Source organism: Stylophora pistillata, chromosome 2 (assembly GCF_964205215.1).
Source record: "Stylophora pistillata chromosome 2, jaStyPist1.2, whole genome shotgun sequence".
Taxonomy (NCBI): domain Eukaryota; kingdom Metazoa; phylum Cnidaria; class Anthozoa; order Scleractinia; family Pocilloporidae; genus Stylophora; species Stylophora pistillata.
The window spans coordinates 14,622,133-14,650,128 of record NC_142520.1 but is presented as its reverse complement, the minus strand read 5'-3'; the positions used below and the strand labels follow the sequence as shown (position 1 = coordinate 14,650,128).

The window sequence follows — 27,996 nt, the reverse complement described above, 5'->3', positions numbered from 1 at the left end:
GAAATAAACTTTAGAACTTATCTCACCAACCTGAGTTAATCATTGACGCTTGCTGACTCACTGCTTGCTACGTAACTCAGCAGGAAGTCAAGAACATCTGGGTCACGTGATGAGGCATGGTATAAAGAATCCCGGCCGTCATTATCCTTAGTTAAAGGATTAGCTCCCCTCTCAAGGAGATACTTTACACCTTGCAGCTTGCCAGAACGAACAGCAATGATTAGAGGAGTAGAACCCTGGGCTGTTTCCGACTCAATGTCCGGCAAGTGAGTAAAGATAAGATCAATGACGTCAGTGTCTCCACCCTCTGCGGCAAAATGTAACATATTACATCTATCGTTATCAACACAGGTTACATTTGCCCCCTTCTCAAGAAACCATTTCACTGCGTGTAATTTGCCATTCGCAGCCGCCACCATTAGTGGCGTGCAACCCTGGGCTGTTTTGGACTCAATGTCCGGCAAGTGAGTAAAGATAAGATCAATGACGTCAGTGTCTCCACCACTTGCGGCAAAATGTAACATATTCCACCTCCTATTATCAACACAGGTTACATTTGCCCCCTTCTCAAGAAACCATTTCACTGCGTGTAATTTGCGCGTGAAAGCCGCCACCATTAGTGGCGTGAGACCCTCGGCTGTTTTGGACTCAATGTCCGGCAAGTGAGTAAAGATAAGATCAATGACGTCAGTGTCTCCACCCTCTGCGGCAGAATGTAACATATTCCACCTCCTGTTATTAACACAGGTTACATTTGCCCCCTTCTCAAGAAACCATTTCACTGCGTGTAATTTGCCCATGAAAGCCGCCACCATTAGTGGCGTGTAACCCTCGGCTGTTTTGGACTCAATGTCCGGCAAGTGAGTAAAGATAAGATCAATGACGTCAGTGTCTCCACCCTGTGCGGCAAAATGTAACGCATTCCATCCTCCGTTGTCCATCAGGGACGGATCTGCTCCTCTCTCAATGAGACCCTTCACCGCTCGGACACTGCCATTTAGAGAAGCATTCATTAGAGACGTTCTGCCTGTTGTGTCTTTGGAGTCAACAGAAGATCCTAAAATCAGATAACGTGAAAAGAAATTAAGACAGGTCACATTATCAAAGAAGGAGGTCGAGGTGGGAGAGCAAGTTTTGGAAAAAAGTTTAACTAGTGAGCAGTACAATGCGAGCAGTTGTTATAAAACTTTTTTATCCTCAGACGTGTTTCGTCTAACTGTCGTAGACTTCTTGCAGGAGTTTTACAAGTTAACACTACACAGTTCTTTGTTATCCTCGCTCCCACAAATGAGCGAGGAAAATAAAATAACTAATCAGTAGAGCCTTATTCTAAGGCTCTACTGATTAAGACGATGGGAGAAATTACACGTTGATAAACTTTAAGGGTTGAAAGCAAAGCAATATTGGAATATAAATGCAACTAAATTACTGAGGCTCATGGTATACCTTGTATAGCTGTACCTGTTGCTGTGAAAACTTCTTTCTTATTTCTCTGTGTTTTTTCTGTTGAATCAGTAGTAGCAGTACCTGAATCTGATATGAAAAAATACGAATGAAGAGATTAAATCACGTAGCCACAGGCAAGATTTAAACGTTAAACATGTTAACTATATTAGTGCTAGGTTTTATAAGTGAGAGAATACTTTGCTTTCTAAACTCAGCTTCACTGAAAAAGTCAGTAGAGTGACAAGTGTTATGGAAAAAAGGAGACAGACAAACATTGTTTGACTGTTTAAGTGTTGAATGATCCATAAGCATACATAAAAAACAATTATATGCTTTGTTTATGAATAATGTTCTATGTTTGAGAACAAACTCAAGTCCTTCTTCAGTGCTTCAAGGTTTAAACACGCTCAATCTATTCTTACTAGAAGGTCACTCAAATTGTGCTTTGGTTAATAATTGTAATCAGACTGAGTGGAGTCAAATCCTATCTCTAATTTTTATGAGCTATTAACAAAATAGGACGACCACTGAAGTGAGAGTCTGATCTGTCAATCAAGAGCATGAATACAGACTGAATTGGATGCCACAAAGTCCTGTTAGCAATTAATCATAACCATTAATTACAACTTCAAAACAAAAAAGAAATACATTTAGGGAAAATATCTTAGGTTGAGACAATGACTTGTCTTAAGTGAAAAATCCCTCCATTTGGTAAGTTCCCCAGTTTTTTTAGGATATTAGTGGTTGTTGCTGTGGTTACTTTGATCATTTCTGTGATTGGTGGATTTAGGTGAGTGGACTTACTATGTTTGGCTGCTTTAACTGTTTGATTACAACTCTTCAGAATGATTAGTGAAAAATAAAGCAGCTAATGCACCAATCACATTTGAGGAAATTGTAACAGTTATGATTAATCAGTGTTGTGGGGTAGTAAATTTCTACACTCAGGTATTTCCATACATTTCTTTGTTATAAGTTGAAAGTAAAGCAGAAACAGTAACAGAAATTCTACTTAATCTTATACAACATAGCTTCATCTCAATCTGTAATTACACAAAGGTCTTTTCTATTTCCTAACATAGGCATCAAGGCAATTTTTTAGAATTTTAACATGAAGAGCGGCACTTATTGGAAGGATCAGGTTGCTTAATTGAGGAGGTTGTTTATCAAGAGAATATTAACCTAGACTGATTTAGTTGAGTAAATGAAGTTTAAAATGGAGTAAATTAAATTAAATAAAATCTCCAATACCCTTATTTTTCAGCAATGAACTAAATTAAGGTATGACATGCATTTTATATGTAAATTCACCCACCAGGTGCAAACTCTGGTGGTTATTCTAGCTACTGCATCTCATTATGTTTCAGTAGATGAGCAAAACTTTAATTGTCACATCTGCACTGTACCTGTACTTTTCACTATAATTACTTCCATAATCATCAGAATTGATATTTTTGTAGCAAAAACTTCTGTGAATAGTTTCCTCTCATGATTTTTCTCAGACCAATGTATCCTTCTCAGCAAATGTTACTTATTGCTCAAGAATTTGTACAAAATTTACCTGTTGCTGTCAAAACTGTCAAACTCTCCTTTCTGTGTGTTTCTTCTATTTCTTTTGACCTGCATGCAACTTTATCTGGATATAAAGAAATGAATTTAACAACAAACTAATCATCAATTGTCAAATAATAATTTGAAAAAGCAATTATATGGCAATTGTTTTCAAAGTGTTATCAAAAAAAAATTCTACCATTAGAATGATTAAAAAACTTCTTTGATTAGACCAATCAACATGGTTTTGGAGTATTGGGCAAACCTTAACACTTTCCTATCTTAATGCAGTCCCCTGCTGGTAGGCACCTTATTTGCAAGCTACTGATACAACTATGCTATCAATTCTATGTTCTCTGGCTGTACAGTTACTGTTTTACAATTGACGTTTATTTTGACAAAATTCTAATTAGTTGCATTTCTTTCATAATGAGATTCCAAAGAAATACTGAATGTGGTGTTTCACGGTCTCTGAAACATAATTTCAGATTTAACCAAATTACATGCATGCAAAACAGATTCAACTCTACACTCGACCACGTGCTTTTAATTTCCCTAATTCCTTTTGACCATACACAATTACATCACAGATACTACACTGAACATAACTAAAATTAATTATTTCAATTCTACTGCTAACAAGTGAATATTACTATAACCACTCTCACTTTCTTCCTGCCTTTCTTGCAACTTTGTTCCCTTTGTTCGTTGAAATTTTCCAATAATGGATTGTAAAAATCCACTTCTTCTCTTTGTCTCTTCTATTTTTATTGAGTTTTGCTGTGCTGTATTTTGTTTGAAGAAAATGAAACACAAATCAAATTCAATTATCAATTCAAGTTCCTGTTCAAAATACTCTGAACTCATTACAAGGCAACTGACAGCTATCTAGTCAAGCTTAAAAAAATTGTTCACCTAAGCCCTCAAACATTCAATCAACCAACAACTCTTGGACTGCATGAAGAGATTTCTGTTTTCAACTCAAAGAATTCTGCATCCTAATTAATGGATTAATTAAGAGATGATACAACCCTTGCTTTTAAGACTTAAATTACATGTATCTCACCTACAATCAGAGGATACTAAGTATGCTACACAATCTCTGCCATTTAAAACCCTATTTTTCAGCAATGAAACAAATTTAGAGTGTAACCTACAATCATGTAACAGTTACATACATCCACCTGGTGTAGACTCCCTCTGTTCATTTCTTTCTGTTTTTCCAACTTCTAAGCTGCTGTGTGGAACATAGTCTATGGACAGGGGAGAGAAATATCAGATAAGCTAATACTACAGCCAGAAAAAAAGAGGTTTCCACAAACACAAATAACTCAAAGGAAACTGTGAATAAGTTGTGGGTACATTGCATTTGAATGAGTTTTGAAGATAATTAAATTCCTAGGGGTGACTCCCGGATACAGTTGAAACTACTTAGTATTACTTTGAACTGCTGGGGTGATGTTGGGTGAGTGGTCAGAGTTCACATTTTAGCTATCAGTAAGTACAAAATACAGACTGCAAACTGAGTGTGAAATGCACACTAGGTACAAAATGCAGACTGCAGACTGCAGATTGGGTAAAGACATGATAACATATGTCATCTTACAACTTATTGAGTATCACGCAATCGCCTTTTAACAATCACTTTCGCGATCATTTGCACAATTTCGGAATATTCCTTGTCTGTTCCTTCCCACATTTTGTTTTTAACTAAGTAGCCATGACTGAATTCTGTTTTCAAAACAGCAGCCACAATTGTTCTCAAATAGAATTTCAATTATGCCATCGTATATTAAAAAAAAGGCTTTTGTATGTGTTATGAACTCTTCACCTTTTTAAACCGATATGAGTAATATTTTCAAAATGTAGGCTTAGACCAAAACTGTTCCTTTGACTTCACATAATTTTTTATTTTTAACATTCAGGGGTGTACACACAATGATTTTCACAAATTAATGTCTGCGCAGTCACCAAACAGATGAGAGGTGAAACCAACAGAGAGTATACAAATGACCAGTCACGAAAACAACGCTTCACTTCCCTCTATAAAAATTTGCCGGTTACTAATCTTAGCGATATGTAATGATATAAAAACTGACGACTCGCAGTGCATCATACGTATCTAATACCGCAGTTCAAAATATATGAACTTCATATATTTCATTGTATCTGATTGTTTTCTTTGTTTTCACAATTGCTTTCAAGCAAGGGACCATTGTCATTACGTCTTAAGTTAGAGCACGAAGGCTGTATTCGATTTATTCCATGAAACAGACTGTGACCCTGGTGCTAAGCAAGAATTCCAGTCGTTATTAGAGTCGATCATTCTTAAAGGGCGGCAATAAACACTTTGGCATTTTTTGCGAATAAAAATTCCTTACAATTTTGAGCCGTAAAAGACTGAAATTTTTATCTGAAAATAGTAGGTATGTGAAAAGGTAACCACTTCAGTTTCCGAATTGGTTTTTGACGTAGTGTGGGTTATTGCATTGCTTCCCTTCTATCCCTTGATCGAGTATCTCAGAATCTTGTGATCATCTATTTCAAGATCTTGAATTACTAAGCAGTAGCTTTGAGTTTTCTGTTGATGGATCTGAGCAAGAATTCTGGTCGTTATTAGAGTGGATCATTCTTCCAGGGTAGTAAAAAAACACTTCGACATCTTATGCAAATGAAAATTCATCACAATTTTGAGTTTAAAAGCCCAGATAAAAAAGACTGGGATATTTATCGGAAAATAGTATGCAAGTGAAAAAGTAACCATTTCAGTTTCTGAGTTGGTTTTTGACGTGTCATGGGCTGTTGCTTTCCTTTCTATCCATTCATCGAGTATCTCAAAATCTTTAAGAGTCAAACATGGTTCTCACCTTCGTTTATGGTCTTCCTCTTTCCCATAAATTTATGTAATGCTTCCTCAAGTTTTCCAGGTTTTTTTGACATTTTTCTCTAGATAATCTCTAAACTGATGAAAAGTCTCCAGTATAAGAATCTCAATCGTGTTTGACGTAGTTACGCTATGAGATGCCGAAGTCTGAATAATTTATAGGTTTTAAAGGACTGGGTATAAGTGGTTGGCAGCTGAGGTAACTCAACCCTAGTCCTCGTCTTCGTTGGTTTTCCGTTAAAGAGAAGAGCACTGGAGTCCAGTTCGGAAAAGCGCTGAATCAATTACTTTTACGCTTTGAAGGTAACGGTAACAAGATTCGTTTTGGCCACTTGGGTTCATATGTCATATCTAGGCACAAATTTAAGTCTCCTAACAGTTTGAATGCAAGTGACCATTTCAGCCGACTTTTCTCAGCTATAACAAGGAAGGAATTGCGAGAAATCATGGATCAAAAAGTTTGTGTATCGATTGGAAATTTTAAGATCAGTCGTGGTCGCTCGCCACAATTGACAATAACTTTCAGAGGTACAGAATCTCAATGCCTTAAACAAATTAGCTCAGTCGAATAAAAGTTAAAATCGTTTAAGAAAGAAGTCGCGTGAATTAACGCAGCCTAAATTAAAATTACCTGACTGCACGAGCAGCTACGAATTAGTTGTTTCCAGCGAGTGGAATATTTAAATGCGTAATCGAACGCGAGCATATCGATCTTAATCCCGCAGAATTTAAACACACTAAAGGGATTTCGTGCGAAGGTATCGTAGATCAAATGATATCGAACAATAAACGCATTCGTCATCGTTGTCATCATTTATCTGCCTCTTTTTTAACAATGGCGATAAATGAATTTACAACATCATAATAATTGGACGAAAAAAAGTTATTAAGCCACCTGCGGGAGGCCACTTCGCTTATAGACAGATATTTACAAAAACCAAAGGACTGCGAATGTGCGGCTGGGCCAGTTCCGTAATTTTTCTAAAAATAAACGCTATCATCTTCGTCTTGAAGCTAAGAGATTTGATGAGCGAGCGAGAGATGCAGAAAGAGAGTTCTAAATTAGATGACATTGGTATAAGTATTGCAAATTGCTTGAGATTTTTCTTTGTCTGAAAGAAGTCGATTTTTTACCGAAACATCCCAGTCAAACAAAAAATCGCCTATAAACAAACCATGCAATATCCGACATAGAGATGTACACTGTAGAGTAAACATTTTTCACGAAAATCATCGGCACCCTTCGATGATACAATACAAATTATTAATTTTGTATTAGAGGATATGAAATATGTTTGAGTCGGTGGTAAATATGGCTTGCAACCAGCCTGCAACGGAAGAAGGGAAGTAACGTTTCTGCCAAACATCTCTCCTTTAGAATCTCTCTAGAGAGACGAACTCGCATCAATACCCCAGTGGATAGAAGCAAGTCATATTACAACGAAAGACGGGCCATCAGGATGGTATGGAACGTGGTTTTGGGTTTCCATCAAATTTTTATCGCGGTTTTTCGAGTTCTGGCCTAATGTTTTCGTGCAGTGTCAATTACATTAATTTTCTAAAAGATCACAATGCTCTCTCTTTCCTTCCTTGGAGTTCTCACCCACCTTTCTCCTTCTTTATTTTAAAGGCCAATTGGATATGGTACGCTAAGGTTTGTCTTTTGTAAATACAATTCCCCGTCAAATTATTCCAGACGAACTTTCAAGTGCACTTTGAATTCCTAAGTTCGACCTACCTTTCAAACTAAAACGTTTCCTTATTCAATTTATCAATATTAATTAATAAGGTAACAAAATGTTCTTTGCAGATGCACTGCCATCTCAGGCTTCTACTGAATTCGATTCCGTGCCTCACAGATATTATTTAGGCGCTTCGACCAACTGACCTACGAGGCCACAATTAGAGCGCAGTAAATTTTAGCATTCTTCTTTCACGCAATAGAATCTGATAACAATCTAGTTTTTATAAATTTTTATCATTGTTTAAAAGTTGTCAATTTATTTATCCCTAACTATAGATAAATTGCTTACTGTGGAATTATTCTGTAGCTTTAAGATATTGCTGTAAATCCAAGCTTACGAGACGCCCGATTGAATTCTGCGCAATGCATCACAGAAGGACACTTTTCAGACATCGAGGCCGCAGGACGCAATCATTAATTAAAAGCAATTTTAAGGTGTTACATCATATGTGACATGTTACTTAGTCCAGTACTACTCTATGATGAGCATAAACTTGGTGTAATACCATTTTTAACTGTGTTACAATTGGCACTATAATAAACCCAACTGGGGCTTGTCCATTTTACTTGTTCATGGTTGCGCTATCCGTTGCCATCTAAAACATGTGTAATGTAGATCATTGTAAGAGTACTCTTTTCCTTCAGCGTTTATGCATATGTTCAGCTGGCTTTCTTAGTCTCTGTTTAGCTGCGACTGATCCGGCATCAGCTGGAAAGTCATTTTATGGCCGATAAACTGCTGATGATTGTCTGAAAACTGCATTATTGTCTCTTATTGGCTCAGTATCATGGCTGTACTTTAAATCTCGCAAACCTTCCCCTGATAGTTCACAGTTTAAAGGTGCTGTGCAGGAGACAGCAGCAGCAGCAGGAACTGTGCTTGGTGTCGTTCCATTCAGTCAACCTCTCGATGGTTTCAACGGTCGTCGACAAACAAAGAGTTTGCTCAAATACGTGACAGCTCACTTAAGCAGCTGGCTCTGGTCGGCTTTGTTTCGCTGAAAAATAAAATCCAACTTATTCGATGTAATAACAATATGCACGGGTATTTTGTGAAATGCTTAGTTCTTTGGAAGGCGAAATACAAGAAATGAGGAAATTGTCCGCTCGTATTATGTAACTATCAAAATAAGGGATTCATTATTCAAGTATTATTTCATTTTCGAATATTTTGGCGTCTAGTTTTCAAAATAAGTCTAACGAAAGCGACAGACGAAATCAGAACATTCCGATGCGCTTTAAAAAATTCCCTTTAACCAAAAACAAACCTAAAAAAAAAATCAAAGTTTTCATCGCTCATTGCAGCCATCTTTTTCTTCTATTTTCTTTCTTATTTCTAGCCCTTTCCTACAGCGTCATGGTGACCCGTATTTTCTTCGTTCTGTTGGCATAATATGGTAAAATGGCGTATAATAGTGGAATAATAAAACGATTTTTCTTTAATACTAGGGGCATAGTAAAAGGATTCGACTGCCTTTGGATACCACAAAAGCCTGCAATTTCCGGAATAAGGAGAAAATTTTGTGACGTATATTGTATATTCACGTTTCTTTAAATTTAATTGCTTAAAAAGCCTTTTGTTTTTTCGAAGATCGTAGATAGTGTTACGGTTTACTGAACCAAGACTTTGTTGTTGATGATATGTGACATAAAATCATTACCCTTTTAAATGACTCAGGAGTAAGAACAGAATATTAATATCACATATTAGATTTATTAAACTATTTTTTTTTATTGTCAATGTGTTCTTTGCATTTCATCGCTGTTGTTTTTCTCTTACCGAGCTGGCAGTTTATGGAATGGAACCTGATAATGGAATTAAAAAGACAGTCCTTCATAAAACATCGTCAACTGTTATAACTTCACAAACTCACTAATAATTTATCGGCAAATGCCGATAAATGAGGCACTTTTGGGTCACATGCATGAATGTTGATATCAAATGAACACCAGATGAAAATCCTAAGGGTTTTGATCAGAGATGAAACATGATTTTGGTATTAGTTTAAAAAACACTTACATTTTAATAAGCACTTTCAATAATTAATAGATCGCTAACAACAATTCCAAAAATAACCAGGTTATTGTTTCATGAATGGTCTTCAGTGGATTTCTTTCCCCTAATTTCCTTGAGTTTATCATAGTCTTTAAAAAAAACAACAACTTTATTACCCCATGATTAAACAATTACAGTCATTTGTAAAAAACTGATTTGATCAACTTGTTTAAGGGTTACCAGCTCCCTGAAATAACTAAGTAGCTAAAAACACCATAGAGCTGGTGTTTTTAGCTAAAAAGTGCTTCTGCATCGATCGCAGGAGCTATAACCCACTGAGAGATTTGCATTCGCCAAATATTGTTACCGCTTATTTGTTTTTACATTTAGTAAACGAACGAATACCTTTTCGACTAATGCACGTTCTTCGTAAACCGTTTTTGGCTCCCTAAATCTTGCCACTACGTCTTCGCTAATGGTCACACCAACTAAACCAAACAATGAATCATGCATACAGGTCAACGTAATGCTTCAAAGAATAAAATCACGCGGCCTGCAGCCACGTGGTTCCATCTGTTTCTCGGTGTTTGAAACCCCTGGTGAAACACTCACATTCGTTTTTGATATATTACATGAAAAACTATAAATTTTTAACGCAAGATTTTTTCCTGTCGCCATCTCTACTGACTCAACGGATAGCGATCCTTGAGCTAAGGGGAGGGGGCGTTTCTGTTTGTGTGCCCCCCCCCCCCGATACTTTCTCTAGATCCGCCACTGTGATAGTTCCGGGTTCAGTCAAAAGGGAATCGAGAGAGGAGAGGAATAAAGCTTTCCTTTCCAACCAGAACATATTTACCTTAAATTCATGTGCTTGGCAAAAAAGGACACTATCAGGTCTACACAATTTTATTAGGATTATGCCAATCTGTAAGGTTAAGCGTTCTATCAGAGGAAGCGGGCCTCAGTAATTTTTTGTAGATTATCACTGCTATTTTTGAAACGAAATATTAACTTAGCGTTTTTGCAGTTTTGCTCTCCTTAGCCTGAATAACTTTCGAGTAGCCTAGTTAACCCTTCAACTGCCAAGATCTGTTCCCGGTTGTTCAAAGGGTGGATAACATTATCCCACGGGTAAATCGCTATCCCACGGATAAGTGATAGGAAAACGTATCGCGTTCTCCACCGGATAAAGTTTTATCCAGTGGATGGCGCTATCCAACCTTCGAATAACCGGGGCCTGATTGTTAATTCTCCTCTCTAGCTGCTACACATTTCCTTGCAAATAAGTTACGAGAATTTGGAGCTAAATCAAGATAACAATTTCTAGCTGATAAGCTTGAGTACTCTGATCACCTGTTTGCTGGAGAATGGAAGGACATTATAGGGAGAAGTTACATGTTGATCACTTCTGAGAGTTAAAGGGTTCAATTTGAAAAGTCAGTCCACACATTCACAGAAACCACTTTAAGTTTGACCTTCTTTACGGGAATGAATGATAATTCAAAAAATATTCCTTTGAAAATTATCCTGCAAGACAACTGCCAACTTATTAGAGTCACCAAGGAGTCAACTTATTGTGTTTTCATTTGAGCGGGCGAAGTCATGCGGCGCGCGAGAGAGGCGACACGACACGACTTAAGAAATGCAAAGAAAAAAACCTCACGCCTACAGGCTATTCGAAGATTAAAGCAGCTGACTGAATTCTTGGATGCATATAACATTTAATTACTTCTCTTTAGGTGAATGCACTTTTCAGAGACGAATGTCAGACCGGGCGTTACAGCGGAACTTGCTGCGCGCACGAAAGGCCACCAGCGTAGCCATATACCTTAGAGAAATTGGTAACCCACCCCTTCCCTCTAAAACCCGTCTTTCTTCTCTCGTCAGACGATCATTAATGCTGGCTCCTTATCTCCATATTTCATCAAAGAGGGATATTTTTTGGCTCCCTTTCCAGACTATAGAAACATCAAAATCGTCCCTATTGGCAAACAAGACCTTCATTCTGTAATATAAGATCTCATCGATTGACTAATGTTATAAACTTGCTCGCAAAAGCTTCCTGAGAATTTTTTATTTATGAGTCACTCAGTCATATAACCATTTCTTTATTAGTGCAGGTAATCTGACGATATCGAGTTAAATTTTGTGTAAATAATCCCGTTTATCATTTTTTTTAAGCCGACAAAATTGCACGAGACTATAGGAAGAGTGGATTTTGATGTATTTGGGAAAAAATTACGAGTGCTTACTTATTCCAAACTTGAATTGCACGAGAAAAAGCAAGTCATCTCTTATTCATTTATAGCCAATCAAACCTTTTATACCTGTCAGCTTCTCATGATAATGCAGAAGCAAAGAGGGTTGAACTGAGCGAAAATAAATTCATTCAAACCAAAACGTCATCATACGTTTTGTGAAAGAAAGTGTTTAATGAAAAGGAATTCTTTTCGACATTCTTTTCTATCTTGCGTAAAATAAAAAAATCTTTATCGCTTTTTCACTCAATTGACTATTTTCTGCCTCGCATTGGTCTTGCCTGAGATCTGTATTTCAACCAATCAGAATGCAGAGATTACTTCATATATACTATTACATGCCTGGGTGTCCTATACAGCTTTTATGAACATGAGTGTGTTCTAGAGTAAAAAAAAATGCTGTATAATAAAAAATAATTCATTTACTTATGAAATGTTTGCAAAACCATGTCAACTTTCAGACCTTTAAATACAATAAGAAAATAATAAAAACGCAGGCAACGTTGCACAGACATACACTTCTCGCTCTTATCACAGCGGATTATTTTTAAAACCTCCAACATTGGCAACTTCTCCCGTATCCTACATGCCATATAAGGACATCAATTTCTCGCAAAGTAAGACCTTAAAAAAAAAAAAATTATTATCTTAAGCGAATAAACGTCTATCTCGGAACCAATTGAACAACAATTTGCTGAAAAAAAGAAGTTGAATATCTTAGTACAAGTCGCCTACGTGCCACTGATAGCCCAATATAAATACCCAACATACGATTCATTCGGATCGGCTTTAAAATTGACAGGACAAACAAAACAGTAACTTACATTTTGGCATTGAAGACGGAGCAAAGATAAAATAAGCTTATCTCACCAACCTGAGATAATCATAGCCGGTTGTTTAACTCACTGTTAACTACGTGACTCAGCAGTAAGTCAAGAACATCTGAGCCACGTGATGAGGCAAGATATAAAGAATCCTGACCGTCATTATCCTTGCTCAAAGGATTGGCTCCCCTCTCAAGAAGATGTTTTACACCATGCAACTTGCCACAACGAACAGCAATGATTAGAGGGGTAGCACCATTAGCGGCTTTTGATTCAATGACCGGCACGTGAGTAAGGATAAGATCAATCATACGAGGGTCACCACAATGTGCAGCAAAATGTAACGAACTCCATCCATGGTTGTCCATCAGGGACGGATCTGCTCCTCTTTTAATCAGACCCTTCACCGCTTGAACGTTGCCATTCCCAACAGCAATCATTAGGGGCGTTCAGCCCATTGCGTCTTTGGAGGCAACAGAAAATCCTAAAATCAGATAAATTGAAAAGATATTAAGACAGATAACATAAGCAAAGAGAGTGGACAAGGTGGGAGAGCAAAGTTTGAAAAAAACATTTAAACTAGTGAGCAGCACTATGCGAGCAGTTGTAAAACTTCTTTATCCTCCGACATGTTTCGTCTGACTGTCGTTAACTTATTCTAGGAGTTTTACTTTCTATGAGATCTAACTCACCAGTTTTCAGTATTCAAGTGACTATTCCGGTGCATTACTCAAGTATTCAAATTCATCAGCTCTTACATCACTAGTGCACTTCCACTATAGACGTAAACGGCTGTTTTGAGAGAGGTTGTTGGAAAAAAACACAAACAAACAAACAAACAAACAGACAGACAATCTCGAAAGGTGATATTGGTATCTGATAATCAGTGGATTTAAATGTGAAAAAATAAATCAATGCGCTCAACGCGCTTCGTCATTACAGTGACGTTTCCCTAGATTTCCCAGAAATTGTGAGGTCAGGGAACCGTCACTTAAAATCTACCCACAATTCGATTCAAAGTTGTCACGTGATTTTGTACGCTTTTTCCCGACAACCGTTCTTGAAACAGCAGTATATACTCCTTATTGTACTTCATCCTAGAGACTCCAGGAGACGAAATAAGATTATCTTTACCCCACCTGAGCCGAATGAATAGTTTTGTTGACTCACCGTTATCTACGTGACTCAGCAGTAAGTCAAGAACTTCTGAGCCACGTGATGAGGCATGAGATAAAAAATCCCGACCGGAATTATCCTTATTTAAAGGATTGGCTCCCCTCTCAAGGAGATACTTTACACCTTGCAGCTTGCCAAAACGAACAGCAATGATTAGAGGAGTAGTACCGTCAGCGGTTTTTGACTCAATGTCCGGTACGTGAGTGAGGATAAGATCAATGATATCAGGGTCTCCATTTTTTGCGGCAAAATGTAACGAATTCCATCCGTCGTTGCTCATCAGGGACGGATCTGCTCCTCTCTTAATCAGACTCTTCATCGCTTGGACGTTGCTATTCAAAGCAGCATTCATTAGGGGTGTTCTCCCTGTTTCGTCTCTGGAATCAACAGAAAATCCTAAAATCAGGCAAATCGAAAAAAGAAAAAAAATTAAGACAGCCAACATTAGCTGATAAGGAGGTCGAAGTGCGAGAGCAATTAAACAAAGAAATTTAACTAGTAAGCAGCACTATGCGAGCAGTAGTTGTCAAAAACTTCTATATCCTTCGATGCGTTTCCTCTAACTGTAATAGACTTCTTCAAGGGGTTTTACAAGTTAACACAAAGCGCCTCTATGTAACTGATTCAATTCCTTGTTGTCCTCGATCGCAGAAGTGCCGTATAAAATCAGATAATGTGAAAATAAATTTAAAAAAGGCATCAAACTCTAAGCGGGAGGCACACACATGAGATTTATAATGAAACTAGAACCTTTGGAGGATAATTAAGTAACACAAAAACTTGTAATATTAAAAACAATAATAATAATGATTTAAAAGATTTAGAGCGAGTAAGAGGGTATTAATGCGATGACTGCTTTTACGGCTAATGGTTAAAATTTTAGCCAATTGACGGCCAACACCATTCAGTTGATGTCATCAGAAACTGCTTTTTCGTCTAACTTTTTTGTACGACTAACGGTTAAAAGTCGTCGATTCTAAAGCCCAACGGTTGAATGTTTTGGCCGTTTTACGGTTAATGGTTAACCCCATTGAGATCCTAGAGCAAACGTTTCAGTTATTTAACTGTTATCAAAGTGGGCCTTGTTAATAAAACACATATTTATTGTTTAGTTGAATTGCATTATCGACAAATCCAGATTAGTTTGTATTACACATTTTGATCTTATGTTCGCGAATTTTTTCCCTAAACTAATAGAAGTTGGTTGTATTGTTGTTTAGTATGCGGTTAAATCTTGATCGATGATAACTATTTCAATTTTTGGTTGTGCTTCTTCGTCAATACAGTTAAATCACCGTTAACAGTCAATCTCATCGGTAATACGTGATTCTCTCGATATTCAACTCTGTAAAATAGTCCCAACTGCTCGTTAACAACGCGACTAAACCAAAGCCTTGACTCGATTTGTTTTTAGTTGCTGCAAGCGCTACAGGTAGGATAAGACAGTTCTACCAGATAAATCTACTTGATTATAGCTTTCAAATACTTTTATGGGATCTAATTTTGATACTAATTTTCAGTATTCAAGTGATTACTGCAGTGCATTATTCAAGTATTCAAATTGATCGGGCCTCACATCACTAATGCACTTCCACTACGGATGTAAACAGCTGTTTTAAATCGAGGCAATCTCGAAAGGTAATATTTGTATTTGGTAATCAGTGGATTTAAATGTGAAAAATAAATAAATTCCTTCAAATCGCCCCGTCATTACAGCGACGTTTTCTTCGATTTCTCAGAAATCCTCAGGTCGGGGAACCGTCACCTGAGAAATACCCACAATACATTCGGAGTCGTCACGTGAACTTATACCCTTTTTTCCCACAAATTTTCTTAAAACAGCTGTATATACTCCTCAATGTACTTCTTCCTTGCAAATCCAAGAGACAGAATAAGATTGTTTTTGCCCCAACCAAGCCACATGAATAGTTTTGTTGTCTCACCGTTAGCTATGTGACTCAGCAGTAAGTCAAGAACATCTGAGCCGCGTGATGAGGCATGCGATAAAGAATCCCGGCCATGTCTATCTTTAGTCAAAGGATTGGCTCCCCTCTCAAGAAGATACTTTACACCTTGCACATTGCCATGACACACACCGATGATTAGAGGAGTAGCACCGTTAGCGACTTTTGACTCGATGTCCGGCACGTGAGTAAGCATAAGATCAATCATATGAGGGTCACCACAGTGTGCAGCAAAATGTAACGTACTCCATCCGTGGTTGCTCATCAGGGATGGATCTGCTCCTCTTTTAATCAGACCGTTCACCGCTTGAACGTTACCATTCCCAACAGCAATCATTAGGGGCGTTCTGCCCATTGCGTCTTTGGAGTCGACAGAAAATCCTAAAATCAAGTAAATTGAAAAGAAATTGAGACAGGTAACATTATCAAAGGAAAAGATTGAGATGGGACAGCAATTCTATAAAAAAATTTAAACTAGTGACAAGAACTAAGCAGGCAGTAGTTGTAAAACTCCTTTATCCTCCGAAGCCGTTTCGTCTAATGGTCGTAGACTTCTTCAAGGAGTTTTACAAGTTAACGCTAAACGCCTGTATGTAACTGATTCAATTCCTTGTTATCCTCGCTCACAGAAGTGCCGTATGAAATTAGAGAATGTGAAAAGAAATTAAGAAAGGCATCATACCCCAAGAGGGAGGCAGATACATAAGATTTGTGCTGAGACTAGTAACTTTAGAGGAAAACTAACTGACACGGAGGCCTCTAAGATAAGTTACAATAATAATACTAATTAAAAAGATTTAGAACGAGTAAAAGGGTCTTAATGGCATAATTACCACGAGTTGCTCTCAGATGGACCCCTGATGGACGTAGGAAGAGAGGAAGACCGAAAGAAACCTGGAAGAGGACGGTGGAAAGGGAAATGAAAGACATCAACTGGACTTGGAGGCACCTGGAGCGTCAAGCACCCACCAGACATCAATGGCGAACTCTGGTCGAGGCCATGTGTGTCTCTTAGTGACACGAAGAGGATTAATTAAATCAATTAGTGGGATAACTGCTTTTATGGTTAACGGTTAAAACTTTTAGCCAACTGACGGCCAGCACCATTACATCGTTGTCACCAGAAAACGTTTTACCGTTTAACGTTTTTTACGACTAATGGTTAGAGCTCGTCAATACTAAAGCCCAACGGTTGAATGTTTCGGCCGCATTACGGTCAATGGTTAACGCGACTGGGATCCTAAAGTAAAGGTCTCAGTTACTTAACTGTTTTCAAAATGGGCCTTGTTAAAACATGTATTTCTTATTTAGTTCAATTGCATTCTCGGCATTAAATCCAGATTAGTTTCTACCACACGTTTTAATCTTACGTTTGCGATTTTTTTCAAAGACTGATAGAAGTTGGTTGTATTGTTGTATAAGTGTGCGGTCAAATACTGGTCGATGTTATTATAGTGACGTTTTCTCAGATTTCCCAGAAATCGCAAGGTCAGGAAACCGTCACTTGACAACTACCCACAAAACGATTCGCAGTTGTGAAGTAAGCCTACACACTTTTTTCCGAGAAGCTTTCTTGAAACAGCTGTACATACTCCTCATGGTACTTCTTCCTTGCAACTCCAGGAGACAAAATAAGATTATTTTTGCCCCACCCAAGCTGAATGAGTGCTGAATATTGTCTCACCGTTAGCTACGTGACTCAGCTCTAAGCCAAGAACATCTGAGCCGCGTGATGAGGCATGATATAAAGAACCCAGGTCGTCGTTATCCTTAGTCAAAGGATTGGCTCCCCTCTCAAGGAGATACTTCACACCTTGCACCTTGCCGTTACACACGGCACTGATTAGAGGAGAAGCACCGTTAGCGGCTTTTGACTCAAATCCTTATAAATATGCAAATTGTGTTCCTTGTGTGGTTCTCAAAAAGAGCTTGGGCCGCCTGTGCTCCCACATGCTCTTCTGTTGGTCGTGTATTTCTTGAATTGTTTGGGGCTGTATTGGGATCGGAAGAACAAGTAAAACAAGGTGAGAGTCACAAAGTTAAAGGTGTCATATTTCTACTGCTAGTCGCAAAAATCGCCATATTCCAAATATTTCAGTTTCTTCAGTCATCTTGTTTACGGAAATGTATTAGACATGAATAGGTAAGTTGAATCAGTCGTTTAAAGTAGTTCGTGCCGTAGGCTAGGCATTGCGACTAGTGGTAAGGGCTGTCTGTGAAGATGCTCGCCAGTAACGCATCGAGGAAGTTTGCATGGTTGTCACACAAATCAAATGAAACTGTGAATGAGTCGTGGATACATTGCGTTTGAATGAGTTTTGAAGATGATTAAATTCCAATGGGTAACTCCCGCATACAGATGAAGATGCTTGGCATTACTTTGAACTGCTGGAGTGATCGATGTTGGGTGAATGGTCAGAATTCACATTTTAGCTATCGGTCAGTACAAAAGACAGACTGCAAATCGGGTGTGAAATGCACACTAGGTACAAAATGCAGACTGCAAACTGCAGATTGGGTACAGAATGCAGACTACAAATTTTGAAAACTGTTATTTCGTCTGATACATGATAACATATGTGATCTTACAACTTACCGAGTGTCACGCAATCGCCTTTTAGCAATCACTTTCATGATCATTTGCACAATTTCGGAATATTCCTTGCCCATTTCCACGCATATTTTGTTTTTAACAAAGTGGCCACTGAATTCGGTTTTAAAAAAGCGGCCACAATCGTTCTCAGATAGAATTTCAAGCCATGGTATAGTCTTCGAATTTCGCGCGAGAGATGCCAGAACTGAAAAAAAAAAAAAGACAGCTTTTGTGTTTGGTACGAACTCTTCACCTTTTGAACCGATATGTGTATATTTTCATTTTGTTAATAAAAATGTGGACTTACACCAAAACTGTTCCTTCGACTTGATATATCTTTAACGTTCAGCGGTGTACACACAATGATTTTCACAAAATAATGATTACGTAGACACCAAACAGATGATGATAGGGTCTAAAAGTACTTACGAGTGACCACGAGTGGCCACGAGTGACCATGAGTGACCACGAGTGGCCACGAGTGACCACGAGTGGCCACGAGTGACCACGAGTGGCCACGAGTGACCACGAGTGACCACGAGTGACCACGAGTGACCACGAGTGACCACGAGTGACCACGAGTGGCCACGAGTGACCACGAGTGGCCACAAGTGGCCACGAGTGACCACGAGTGACCACGAGTGAGATTAAATCAAAATATCTCAGTTTTGTTACTATGACGTCATTACGGAATCGTTTTCGCTTAATTTCGTGAAATAATGACTTACTCACGAAAACTGAAGTTATTCACTGTATAAATGCATAGCGGACGATTTGAAATTTGAAAAACATGAAAAACAGATGCGATAATATTTAAAAACTTGCAGTGTGGACTATACATTACAGATTGCACAGTTACGATAGGTTGAAAACAAAATGTAATGATATAAATACTGACGGCTCGCAGTGACAAGACTGAAGAATTGAAATTGTATTTAAGAACTATTGTCCCCTGGATGCTTTGTTAAAAACAAAATATACCCGTGAATGGCGAGGAATATTCCACAATAATGTAAATGATAATAATAATAATAATAATAATAATAATAATAATAATAATAATCAACTTTATTTAAAGAGGGTAAAACACATAACAGTATAAAACTGACAAACCAGTGGCCCTCTTAAAATATATTACAAATAATTATTAAAAAAGATTAAGAACTAATTAATTATGGAAAAGATCAAGAGCTAAAAATCTAAAATTACAAAGTTTATAAAAACTATAAGATAAAATGTTCTAATCGTTTATAACTATTCTTAAAAAAATCTAACATGGCCTTCTTAAAAAATTTGATAGTAGGTTTCATTCTTATTTCCAGTGGTAAGGTATTCTAGAGGCGTGAGGTCGATACTGTGAAAGACCTACCTCCCTCTGACTCCCGTTTGAATCGGGGACAGACGAGGTTTAGTTGTCCATGTCTGCTTGATCTTTCATCTATGTCTGCATTTCTTACAAGCATTTGGGACAGATAAGGTGGACAGTCCCCAGACAATCGTTTGTACACCATTAGTGACCTATTTACTTTTGCCTCATGAAAGAATGGAACCCAATCCAATTTCCTAAACAGTTGTACGCTATTCGCTTTAGTGTCAGCTCCGAGAATTACACGTGCCGCGCGTTTCTGAAGTTTAGACTTTCTGCAAATTCTCAGCAGAACAAGATGTCCATATGGTTGATGCATAAAGCATTGTCTGCTTGATCATAGCATTATAATAAAGTTTCCTTTGATCAATGGGCAAAAAGCGTCTTATTTTTCGCAGCACGGCAATTCTCTGCGATAACTTCGTGCATAGATTTTCGACCTGTTGGTCGAAAGTAAGCTGGCTGTCAATCGTGACACCAAATAGTTGGCGAAAGATGATCGCGAAAAAGCGATTGCATTAAGCATCTTCACTCATAGTTATGCCTTTAGTCTTTCAAAGAGCTTTGACTCGGTTAACTACGACGAGTATTTTAATTAAAATCGAAACTCCTTCGAAGAAGGGTCGAGTTAAATTTTAACGTGGCAGCATTACCTCGGAAATGTGATAAAGTCGTCCCCGTCTAATTTCGGAAGGTGGCTATCAATTGGTCTCCCGTCGACATATCGATTTGTTTACATCTGAGTGAGTGATACCTTGGCATATTCTGCTCCATTCTAATAGTCGTTTCTACGCTTCGCGTACCGACGAAATGAGTCATTTCGTTTTTATGGTTTCCGTAATGAGATTCACGAATCGTACGGGTCGTACGAATCGACACACCACCACGTCTGTGGTGTAAGGTGAAAACTGTAAGTCTCCCTGATGAGGAGCATGGCAATGTGATTGAGCCTATTTTGAATTTTGAGAGATAAGCAGACTCGAAACCAAAAGCTTTGTAGTGCAACACATGTGGACAAATTTCATAACAAGTTAATCGATAGGAAAAACCTCTGCTTTGCTTTTAGGATGAACTTGGTGCCGGAAATTGTTTTGAAGAGTCATTTTTTTGTGTGTGTTGCCTCCAGGGTAAGACCTGTCACAAATGACATGTATTTGGTGAAACAGATTTTGCCGTGAAGGCGGTGCTCAGCAAGAATTCTGGCCCTTATTAGAGTCGATATTCTTCCAGGGTAATAAAGAACGTTTCGGCATTTTATGCGAACGAAAATTCATCACAATTTTGAGTTTAAAAGGCCAGATGAAAACGGCTGAAATTTTTATCGGAAAATAGAAGGCAATTCAAAAAGATAAGCATTTCAGTTTCTGAGTTGGTTTTTGACGTGGCGTGGGCTGTTGCTTTCCTTTCTATTTCTTTTGATGGAGTTTGTCAAAATCTTGTGATTATCTATTTCAGTAGTTTGAATTACTAATCAGTGGACAAGTATCAAGTATAACGGAGAGCTTTCGCTGAGTATTTTAGCTTTCTGTTGATCTAGGGAGTTGTATGTTGTACAATTTAACGCCGTCAGCTAATGGCGTAAAATCCTTCACTAAATAAAACAACGACTATGTACAAATACTTATAAAAGAAACAACGCCGTTAGTTAATGGCGTAAAATATTACAACAGGAATGATTACGGACTGAAAGAAATTACGCCGTTAGTTAACGGCATAAAATCTTCCATTAAAATATAATAACAATTCAAATAAAGTATAAAATCTCCCATCAAATATGGTTCTCACCTTCGTTGTTGTGTCTTCTGATCTTCCTCGTTTTCAGCAAAATATTAAATCCTTTATTGACGTCTCCACCTTTGCTCATTTTTCGCGATATAATCTTAAATCTGATAGAAAGTCTCAAGAATCTCAATCGTGTTTGATGAAGTTACGCTGTGATATGTGGAAGTCCGAATAATGTTTAGGTAGGTTTTAAAGACCACGCTCAACCGAGATGCATTGCGGGAGTGGTGGCCTTTCTCTGTATTTTCTGTATTACAGAAAAAGAAAACCTACCGTGTGTGTAATATTATTCGACTGAAGCTTTGCAGTCTTAATAGAGATCCGGCTGTTTATACCCTCATCTGATTTCTTCATGTGTCTATCGTCTATTTACTACGTTCTTTTGACGTTTCTTTTGAGTTCGCTATAATGAACTGGAAAAAAGAATAGTCCTGCACGACGAAAAGCCGCCTTATTACATGGTTGACTAGATCAATTCAAAAGCCCAGAATGAGCGAAATACAACTTTGGGATTTGGCAAGAAAACGAGCATAGAGTTTGTAGAGGTCCTGCTATACAGCATTTCGGTTGAAAGTCGAATGGAAATCCCCCCTCTGCCTCTTGGGTGACCGACGGACGAGGGGGGACGTTTACAATCGATCTCAAGCCTAATCCCTTGTAAGGTTTTTGAGTAACCTTTCACTCGCGATGAGACAAATTCAGAGATACATTTCTCTTAAATATCATCTTGAAATCCCATATTCTTTAGGCATGTTTGGAAACATTGTGAGTTTTTATTGAACGTGGAGCGTGATGAATTTATTCATAGAAGCCGTTGCGCTTCCCTTTTACGAATCCTTTCTTCGCGTCTGATGAATGACACGCATAAAAATTCAAGTATTCGGAAGTCTTCGTCTCTTTGTAACGTGTTTGGACGTGGATGGTCGATTCCCTGTTAAACCTCTCGCTTTCGTACACTTTTTTATTTAAGAATATAATTTCTGAGGCTGATATTTCAACCGTCAATAGTGATTGTATCGAGGTACATATACAGAATCAAGATAATATAATCTTTAGACAAAATGTTGCTCTTTGCCCGTCTTACAAACTCTTCTATTTTGTCTTTGGTTCTGTTCCACAGACAGAAAACGTCGTCAATATACCTCTTCCAAAGTAGCGATGTATTTGTGCTCTTAGCGATAATACCCATTTTCTATTTTTGCCTTGAGAATATTGGCAAAAGCCATTTCCACTGTGGCATTCTTTGCCGTTTCCGTACAGTTTGTGAGAGAAAGTATCGAATTCCGGAATTATTCTTCTATTTTGTTTTTGGTTCTGTTCCAAAGACAGAAAATGCCTTCAATGTATTTCAAGTTTCAAGTTTATTAGGTCTTCCAATACAATTACTTACAACAAACGCCGCCTGCAAATAGTCAGCTAATCTAGGCGGTGTTCCATCATAGCGATTTAGTTTTGCTCTGAGTGATAACTCGCTATTTATATTTTTTCGATAAAAATATAGGCAAAAGCTACTGCCGTTGTGGTATTCTTTGAATTGGTTGTAGTAGCCAAGCACTTGTACTAGGTACAAGTGCTTGGCAGCCAAGTTAACTCGATCCTAGTTCTTGTCTTCGTTGGTTTTTCATTGCACTGGTGTCGAGGTCGGGAAGGCGCTGAATCGCTCTCACATTGAAGCTTTGAAGATGAGCATAAAAAGTTTCGTTTTGGCCACTTCGGTTTATCGGTCACATTCCTAAGACTCTTAACAGCTTTAATGCAAGTGACCATTTCAGCCTACTCTTCTCAGCTACAACAAGGAAAAAATTGACAGAAATCATAGGTCGAAAAGTTTGTGTTCTGATAGGAGGTTCTATGATCAAACGTAATCGTTCGTCACAATTTACAAGATCCTCCAGAAGTACAAAAACTCAACGCTCCAGAAATGAAAACAAAATGGAGTGAACTAACAGTCTTGAACTGAAATAGCCTGACAGCACGAACAACTACGAATTATTTGGATCCAGTGAGGGGAAATTTTAATGCGTAAACAAACCCGAACATGTCTTACTCCCGTCGAGTTCAGACATACTTAAAATGATTTCCTGCATAGATATTGTAAATCGAACGATAAACGTATTCTTCTTCGTCGTCATCATTGATCTACCTTTTTTAACAATAACGATAGATAAATTTACAGCCTCCCGGTCAGCTTTGCTGGTTAGAGCGCCGGATTGTGTTATACGGGAGGTCGAGGGTTCGAGCCCCGGCCGGACCAATACTTATGATCTTAAAATAACTAAGGAGAATTTGCTACCTGTCTATAAGATCAAGAAACGGATAGATATTCTAGTCTTCTCGGATAAGGTAAAATAAACCGTAGGTCCCGTCAGTCATTACTTAATAAGGCTACTTTCCACCTTCGGGGGTGTCCTCCGGGAAAAAGTTGGTATGCTCGCTAGTTTCAAGAAAACCCTGGTAAACTATACATAAAAAAAAGCTTAAAAAAAGCAGTTTACAATAAAAATATGATTTAGGCGATTTTTTCATTTAGGGAGTGTCAGGAGCCGCTAAGGCGTGAAATGACCGAGGGTCCTTGTATTGAATTTATTGGGTATCGAATCCCGCAGCACGAGCAAAATGGCTGGACAGTCTTATGAACAAGGCATCAATCAACAAAAGTGTGTAAGGCTTTTCAGAAATCTATAAAGGTTGATAGTTTCGAAAGAAACTGTTTGGGATTGTGTCGGTGGGAGTAACGAAATAATTTGGATATATCAACAAAATTGAAATGGTAAACTAGCCACCGTAATGATTACAAAAGCTGACGTTTCGAGCGTTACCCTTCGTCGGAGCGAATAGAGGAATTGTGGGTTGTGTGTGCTTTGAAAGGCAGAAAATGGAGCTACGTTATTGGTGGGAGCATGGCAACGAGAAAAACATGAATAAATCAGTGGATTGAAAAGCGTTCGTTGATCCCTGTGGGATTTAGACTGCCGGTTTGAAATCTGATTGGTTGTCTAAAGTTAGAGAAGCGTAAAATATGCGAGACGTGTTGCATAAATGGACGCCTCGTAAAAATATTTCCAATATCAAAATTTGCAGACACACTTTCGTTCGTCATTATCCCTGAAATGTATTGGTGAAATTTTTGCGAAAATCGGTCAAATCTGCATAGCCTATAAATTCGCTCAAAGGGGATGCATTCCTCTCTGAATCAGATGCGAGATCTTAGCTCCTAAAGGTTTGTAACTAAAGGGCCGACCATTTAACTCTTGAAGGGGGAGGGAGGGGGTGGGTAACTTTGAAAAATAAATTTCCTGCAAGCGCTTGTTGGAGGAAAAAAATTGCATGCAGCCCAAATGTAACAGCAAAAAAAAGATTTTTTTTCAGGTCTGATTTTCGCTATTACATAAATAGCGCTCTCTACTGCGAGGATCGTGCATCATACGTAAAAACCTTCCTCATTGGTTTTCATCGATAAACTCCGGGTTAAAAACTTAAACCACTACCTTTAAACACTGCCAAACCAAATTGCATCGCTTCTTTTGTGTTTTCAGGTACTGATTCCTCGTTAATTTGAGTGATTTCTTCGCCAATCACGGATGCAAACCGGAACACCATTCTTTCCCGAGTTGCTCGGAGGTAAATAGCAAGGGATATTCGGAGTTTGACTAGCCAATCAGAGCGCGCCTTCAACGCTATCCACTGTTTTGGTATATACTAAAAAATATTATTGACTGACTAATGTTGAAGCCTTACGTACAAAGGCTTCCTGAGAATTCCTTATAAGTTCAGTTACTCAGTGATATAATCATTTCTTTATTTGTGGAAGTAATCTCACGATTCAGAGTGAAATTTGATATAAACAAGTAGTATTCGGCGCCTGTATGGCGTCGTATACTACTTAAACAATCTCGTTTGTTTTTCTTACAACCAACATAATTGCGTGAGCCTATAGGAAGAATGCAATTTTGGAGTCTTTGGAGAAAAATTAAAAGTGCCTACTTATTCCAAATTGCACGAGAAAAATCAAGTCATTTTTACTTCCTTTAAACCTGATCAAACCTTTTATACTTGACAGCTTTTCATGGTAATGTAGAAGCAAAGAGAGGTGAATCACGTTAAAAAAAAATTAATTCACACCAAAACATAATCACGCCGGTTTGGTCAAAACATGTTTAATCAAAGGGTAAATTTTTCTGCATTCCTTCTTTTTTTTTGTAAGTTATCAACAAATTTTTACTGCTTTTTCACTGAGTAAATTACTTTCTGCCCTGCGTTGGTGTTTCCTGAAAACTGTATTTCAACCAATTAGAATGCAGAAATTCCTTCACGTATTCTATTAACAGGTGTCCTATACAGCTTTTATTTACATGGATGTAGTCCAAAGTAAAAAAAATGTTATATATTAAAAAATAACTCATTTACTTATGACATGTGTACAAAACCATGTCAACTTTATGAAGTCTAAATGCAAAAAGCTAAATCGCTGGCAACGTTACACAGACATACACCTCTGGCTGTTATCAGTGTGGGTTAATTTTTAACAATCTCCAACCAGCTGAGAGCTTCTCCTCCATCGTACAAGCCATATTAGGACATCGGTTATTGACAACACCTCGCAAACTAAGGCCTTAAAAAAAGACAAAAACAAAAACAAATGAGTAGTTTAGCCAAATAAATGTCTATCTTGAAAGCAATTGCACCATAATTTGCTGAACAAAGAGGTTGAATATCTTAGTAAAAGTCGCACGCGTGCCACAGGCAGCCCTATAGTAACTACCCAACATACGACTCATTCGGGTCAGCTTTAAAGTTGATGAGGCGATCAAACCAGTGATTTACATTTTGACATTAAAGAATTAAGCGGACATAAAATAAGCTGTAGAATTTATCTCACCAACCTGGGTTAATAATTGCCGCTTGCTGACTCACTGCTACCTACGTGACTCCGCAGGAAGTCAAGAACATCTGGGTCACGTGATGAGGCATGGTATAAAGCATCCCGGCCGTTATTATCCTTAGTTGAAGGATTAGCTCCCCTCTCAAGGAGATACTTTACACCTTGCAGCTTGCCAGAAAAAACAGCAATGATTAGAGGAGTAGAACCCTTGGCTGTTTTGGACTCAATGTCCGGCAAGTGAGTAAGGATAAGATCAATGACATCAGTGTCTCCACCCTCTGCGGCAAAATGTAACATATTCCACCTCCTGTTATCAACACAGGTTACATTTGCCCCCTTCTCAAGAAACCATTTCACTGCGTGTAATTTGCCATTCGTAGCCGCCACCATTAGTGGCGTGTGACCCTCGGCGGTTTTTGACTCAATGTCCGGCAAGTGAGTAACGATAACATCAATGACATCAGTGTCTCCATTCTCTGCGGCAAAATGTAACATATTCCACCTCCAGTTGCCAACACAGGTTACATTTGCCCCCTTCTCAAGAAACCATTTCACTGCGTGTAATTTGCCGCTGAAAACCGCCACCATTAGTGGCGAGAAACCCTGGGCTGTTTTGGACTCAATGTCAGGCAAGTGAGTAAGGATAACATCAATGACGTCAGTGTCTCCACCCTGTGCGGTAAAATGTAACGCATTCCATCCTCTTTTGTCCGTCAGGGACGGATCTGCTCCTCTCTTAATCAGACCCTTCACCGCTCGGACACTGCCATTTAGAGAAGCATTTATTAGGGACGTTCTGCCTGTTGCGTCTTTGGAGTCAACAAAAAATCCTAAAATCAGATAACGTGAAAAGAAATTAAGACAGGTCACATTATCAAAGAAGGAGGTCGAGGTGGGAGAGCAAGTTTTGGAAAAAAGTTTAACTAGTGAGCAATACTATGCGAGCAGTTGTTATAAAACTTTTTTATCCTCAGACGTCTTTCGTCTACCTGTCGTTGACTTCTTGAAGGAGTTTTACAAGTTAACACTAAACAGTTCCCTGTTATCCTTGCTCACAGAAATGAGCGGGGAAAATAACATAACTAATCAATAGGGCCTTATTCTAAGGCTCTACTGATTAAGAAGTTGGGAGAAATTACACGTTGATAAACTTTAAGGGTTGAAAGCAAAGCACTCTTGGAAAATAAATGCAACTAAATTACTGAGGTTCATGGTATACCTTCTATAGCTGTACCTGTTGCTGTGAAAACCTCTTTCTTATTTCTCTGTGTTTTTTCTGTTGAATCAAAAGTAGCAGTACCTGAATCTGATACGAAAAAATACGAATGAAGGGATTAAATCACGTAGCCACAGACAAGACTCAAACGTTAAACATGTTAACTATATTAGTGCTAAGTTTTATAAGTGAGAGAGTACTTTGCTTTCTAAATTCAGCTTCACTGAAAAAGTCAGTAGAGTGACAAGTGTTATGGAAAAAAGGAGACAGACAAACATTTTCTGACTGTTTAACTGTTGAATGATCCATAAGTA

General features: G+C 38.2%; 3 protein-coding genes across 5 annotated transcripts in view; all 3 read right to left on the bottom strand.

Moving 5' to 3' along the window:
* The window catches only part of LOC111338023 (uncharacterized), a 52,315-nt gene that overhangs the window by 424 nt on the left and 23,895 nt on the right, over nucleotides 1-27,996 (bottom strand). The window contains exons 5-7 of one of the 3 annotated variants that reach the window (XM_088747515.1): nucleotides 3,008-3,082; nucleotides 1,447-1,533; nucleotides 31-1,057 (exon numbers count right to left, since the gene is read on the bottom strand). In XM_088747515.1, coding sequence (XP_088603641.1) covers nucleotides 36-1,057; nucleotides 1,447-1,533; nucleotides 3,008-3,082 — 1,184 coding nt within the window. In that variant the 3' untranslated portion in view covers nucleotides 31-35. The remainder of the gene's footprint in view (nucleotides 1-30; nucleotides 1,058-1,446; nucleotides 1,534-3,007; nucleotides 3,083-27,996) is intronic. The other 2 variants (XM_088747516.1, XM_088747517.1) reach the window with 2 other exon arrangements.
* On the bottom strand, nucleotides 11,604-27,991 carry LOC111338006 (serine/threonine-protein phosphatase 6 regulatory ankyrin repeat subunit C). Its single transcript, XM_088747757.1, has 9 exons — nucleotides 27,959-27,991; nucleotides 27,701-27,772; nucleotides 26,478-27,402; nucleotides 26,122-26,196; nucleotides 17,528-17,725; nucleotides 15,823-16,224; nucleotides 13,874-14,275; nucleotides 12,754-13,187; nucleotides 11,604-12,503 (listed from the first exon to the last, which is right to left on the bottom strand). Exons 1-8 carry the CDS (start codon nucleotides 27,989-27,991, stop codon nucleotides 13,153-13,155), a joined length of 2,142 nt encoding a protein of 713 aa, XP_088603883.1. The 3' UTR covers nucleotides 11,604-12,503; nucleotides 12,754-13,152.
* LOC148737276 (uncharacterized) lies at nucleotides 17,702-21,772 on the bottom strand. Its single transcript, XM_088747576.1, has 3 exons — nucleotides 21,588-21,772; nucleotides 18,440-18,641; nucleotides 17,702-17,834 (listed from the first exon to the last, which is right to left on the bottom strand). The coding sequence occupies exons 1-3, from the start codon at nucleotides 21,664-21,666 to the stop codon at nucleotides 17,762-17,764; spliced, it is 354 nt and encodes a 117-aa protein (XP_088603702.1). The 5' UTR covers nucleotides 21,667-21,772; the 3' UTR covers nucleotides 17,702-17,761.

Coding starts and splice junctions, on each gene's coding strand:
- LOC148737276 (XM_088747576.1), bottom strand. CDS start 21,666: ATGAGCAAAGGTGGAGACGTCAATAAAGGATTTAATATTTTGCTGAAA. Junction 18,642..21,587: donor CAGAAGACACAACAACGAAG/GTGAGAACCATA, acceptor TTTTTTTTTCAG/TTCTGGCATCTCTCGCGCGA. Junction 17,835..18,439: donor AGGCGATTGCGTGACACTCG/GTAAGTTGTAAG, acceptor ATCCCAATACAG/CCCCAAACAATTCAAGAAAT.
- LOC111338006 (XM_088747757.1), bottom strand. CDS start 27,991: ATGGATCATTCAACAGTTAAACAGTCAGAAAAT. Junction 17,726..26,121: donor GGAGGAGAAGCTCTCAGCTG/GTTGGAGATTGT, acceptor CATATTTATAAG/GATTTGAGTCAAAAGCCGCT. Junction 16,225..17,527: donor GCTGAGTCACGTAGCTAACG/GTGAGACAATAT, acceptor ACTTGATTTTAG/GATTTTCTGTCGACTCCAAA.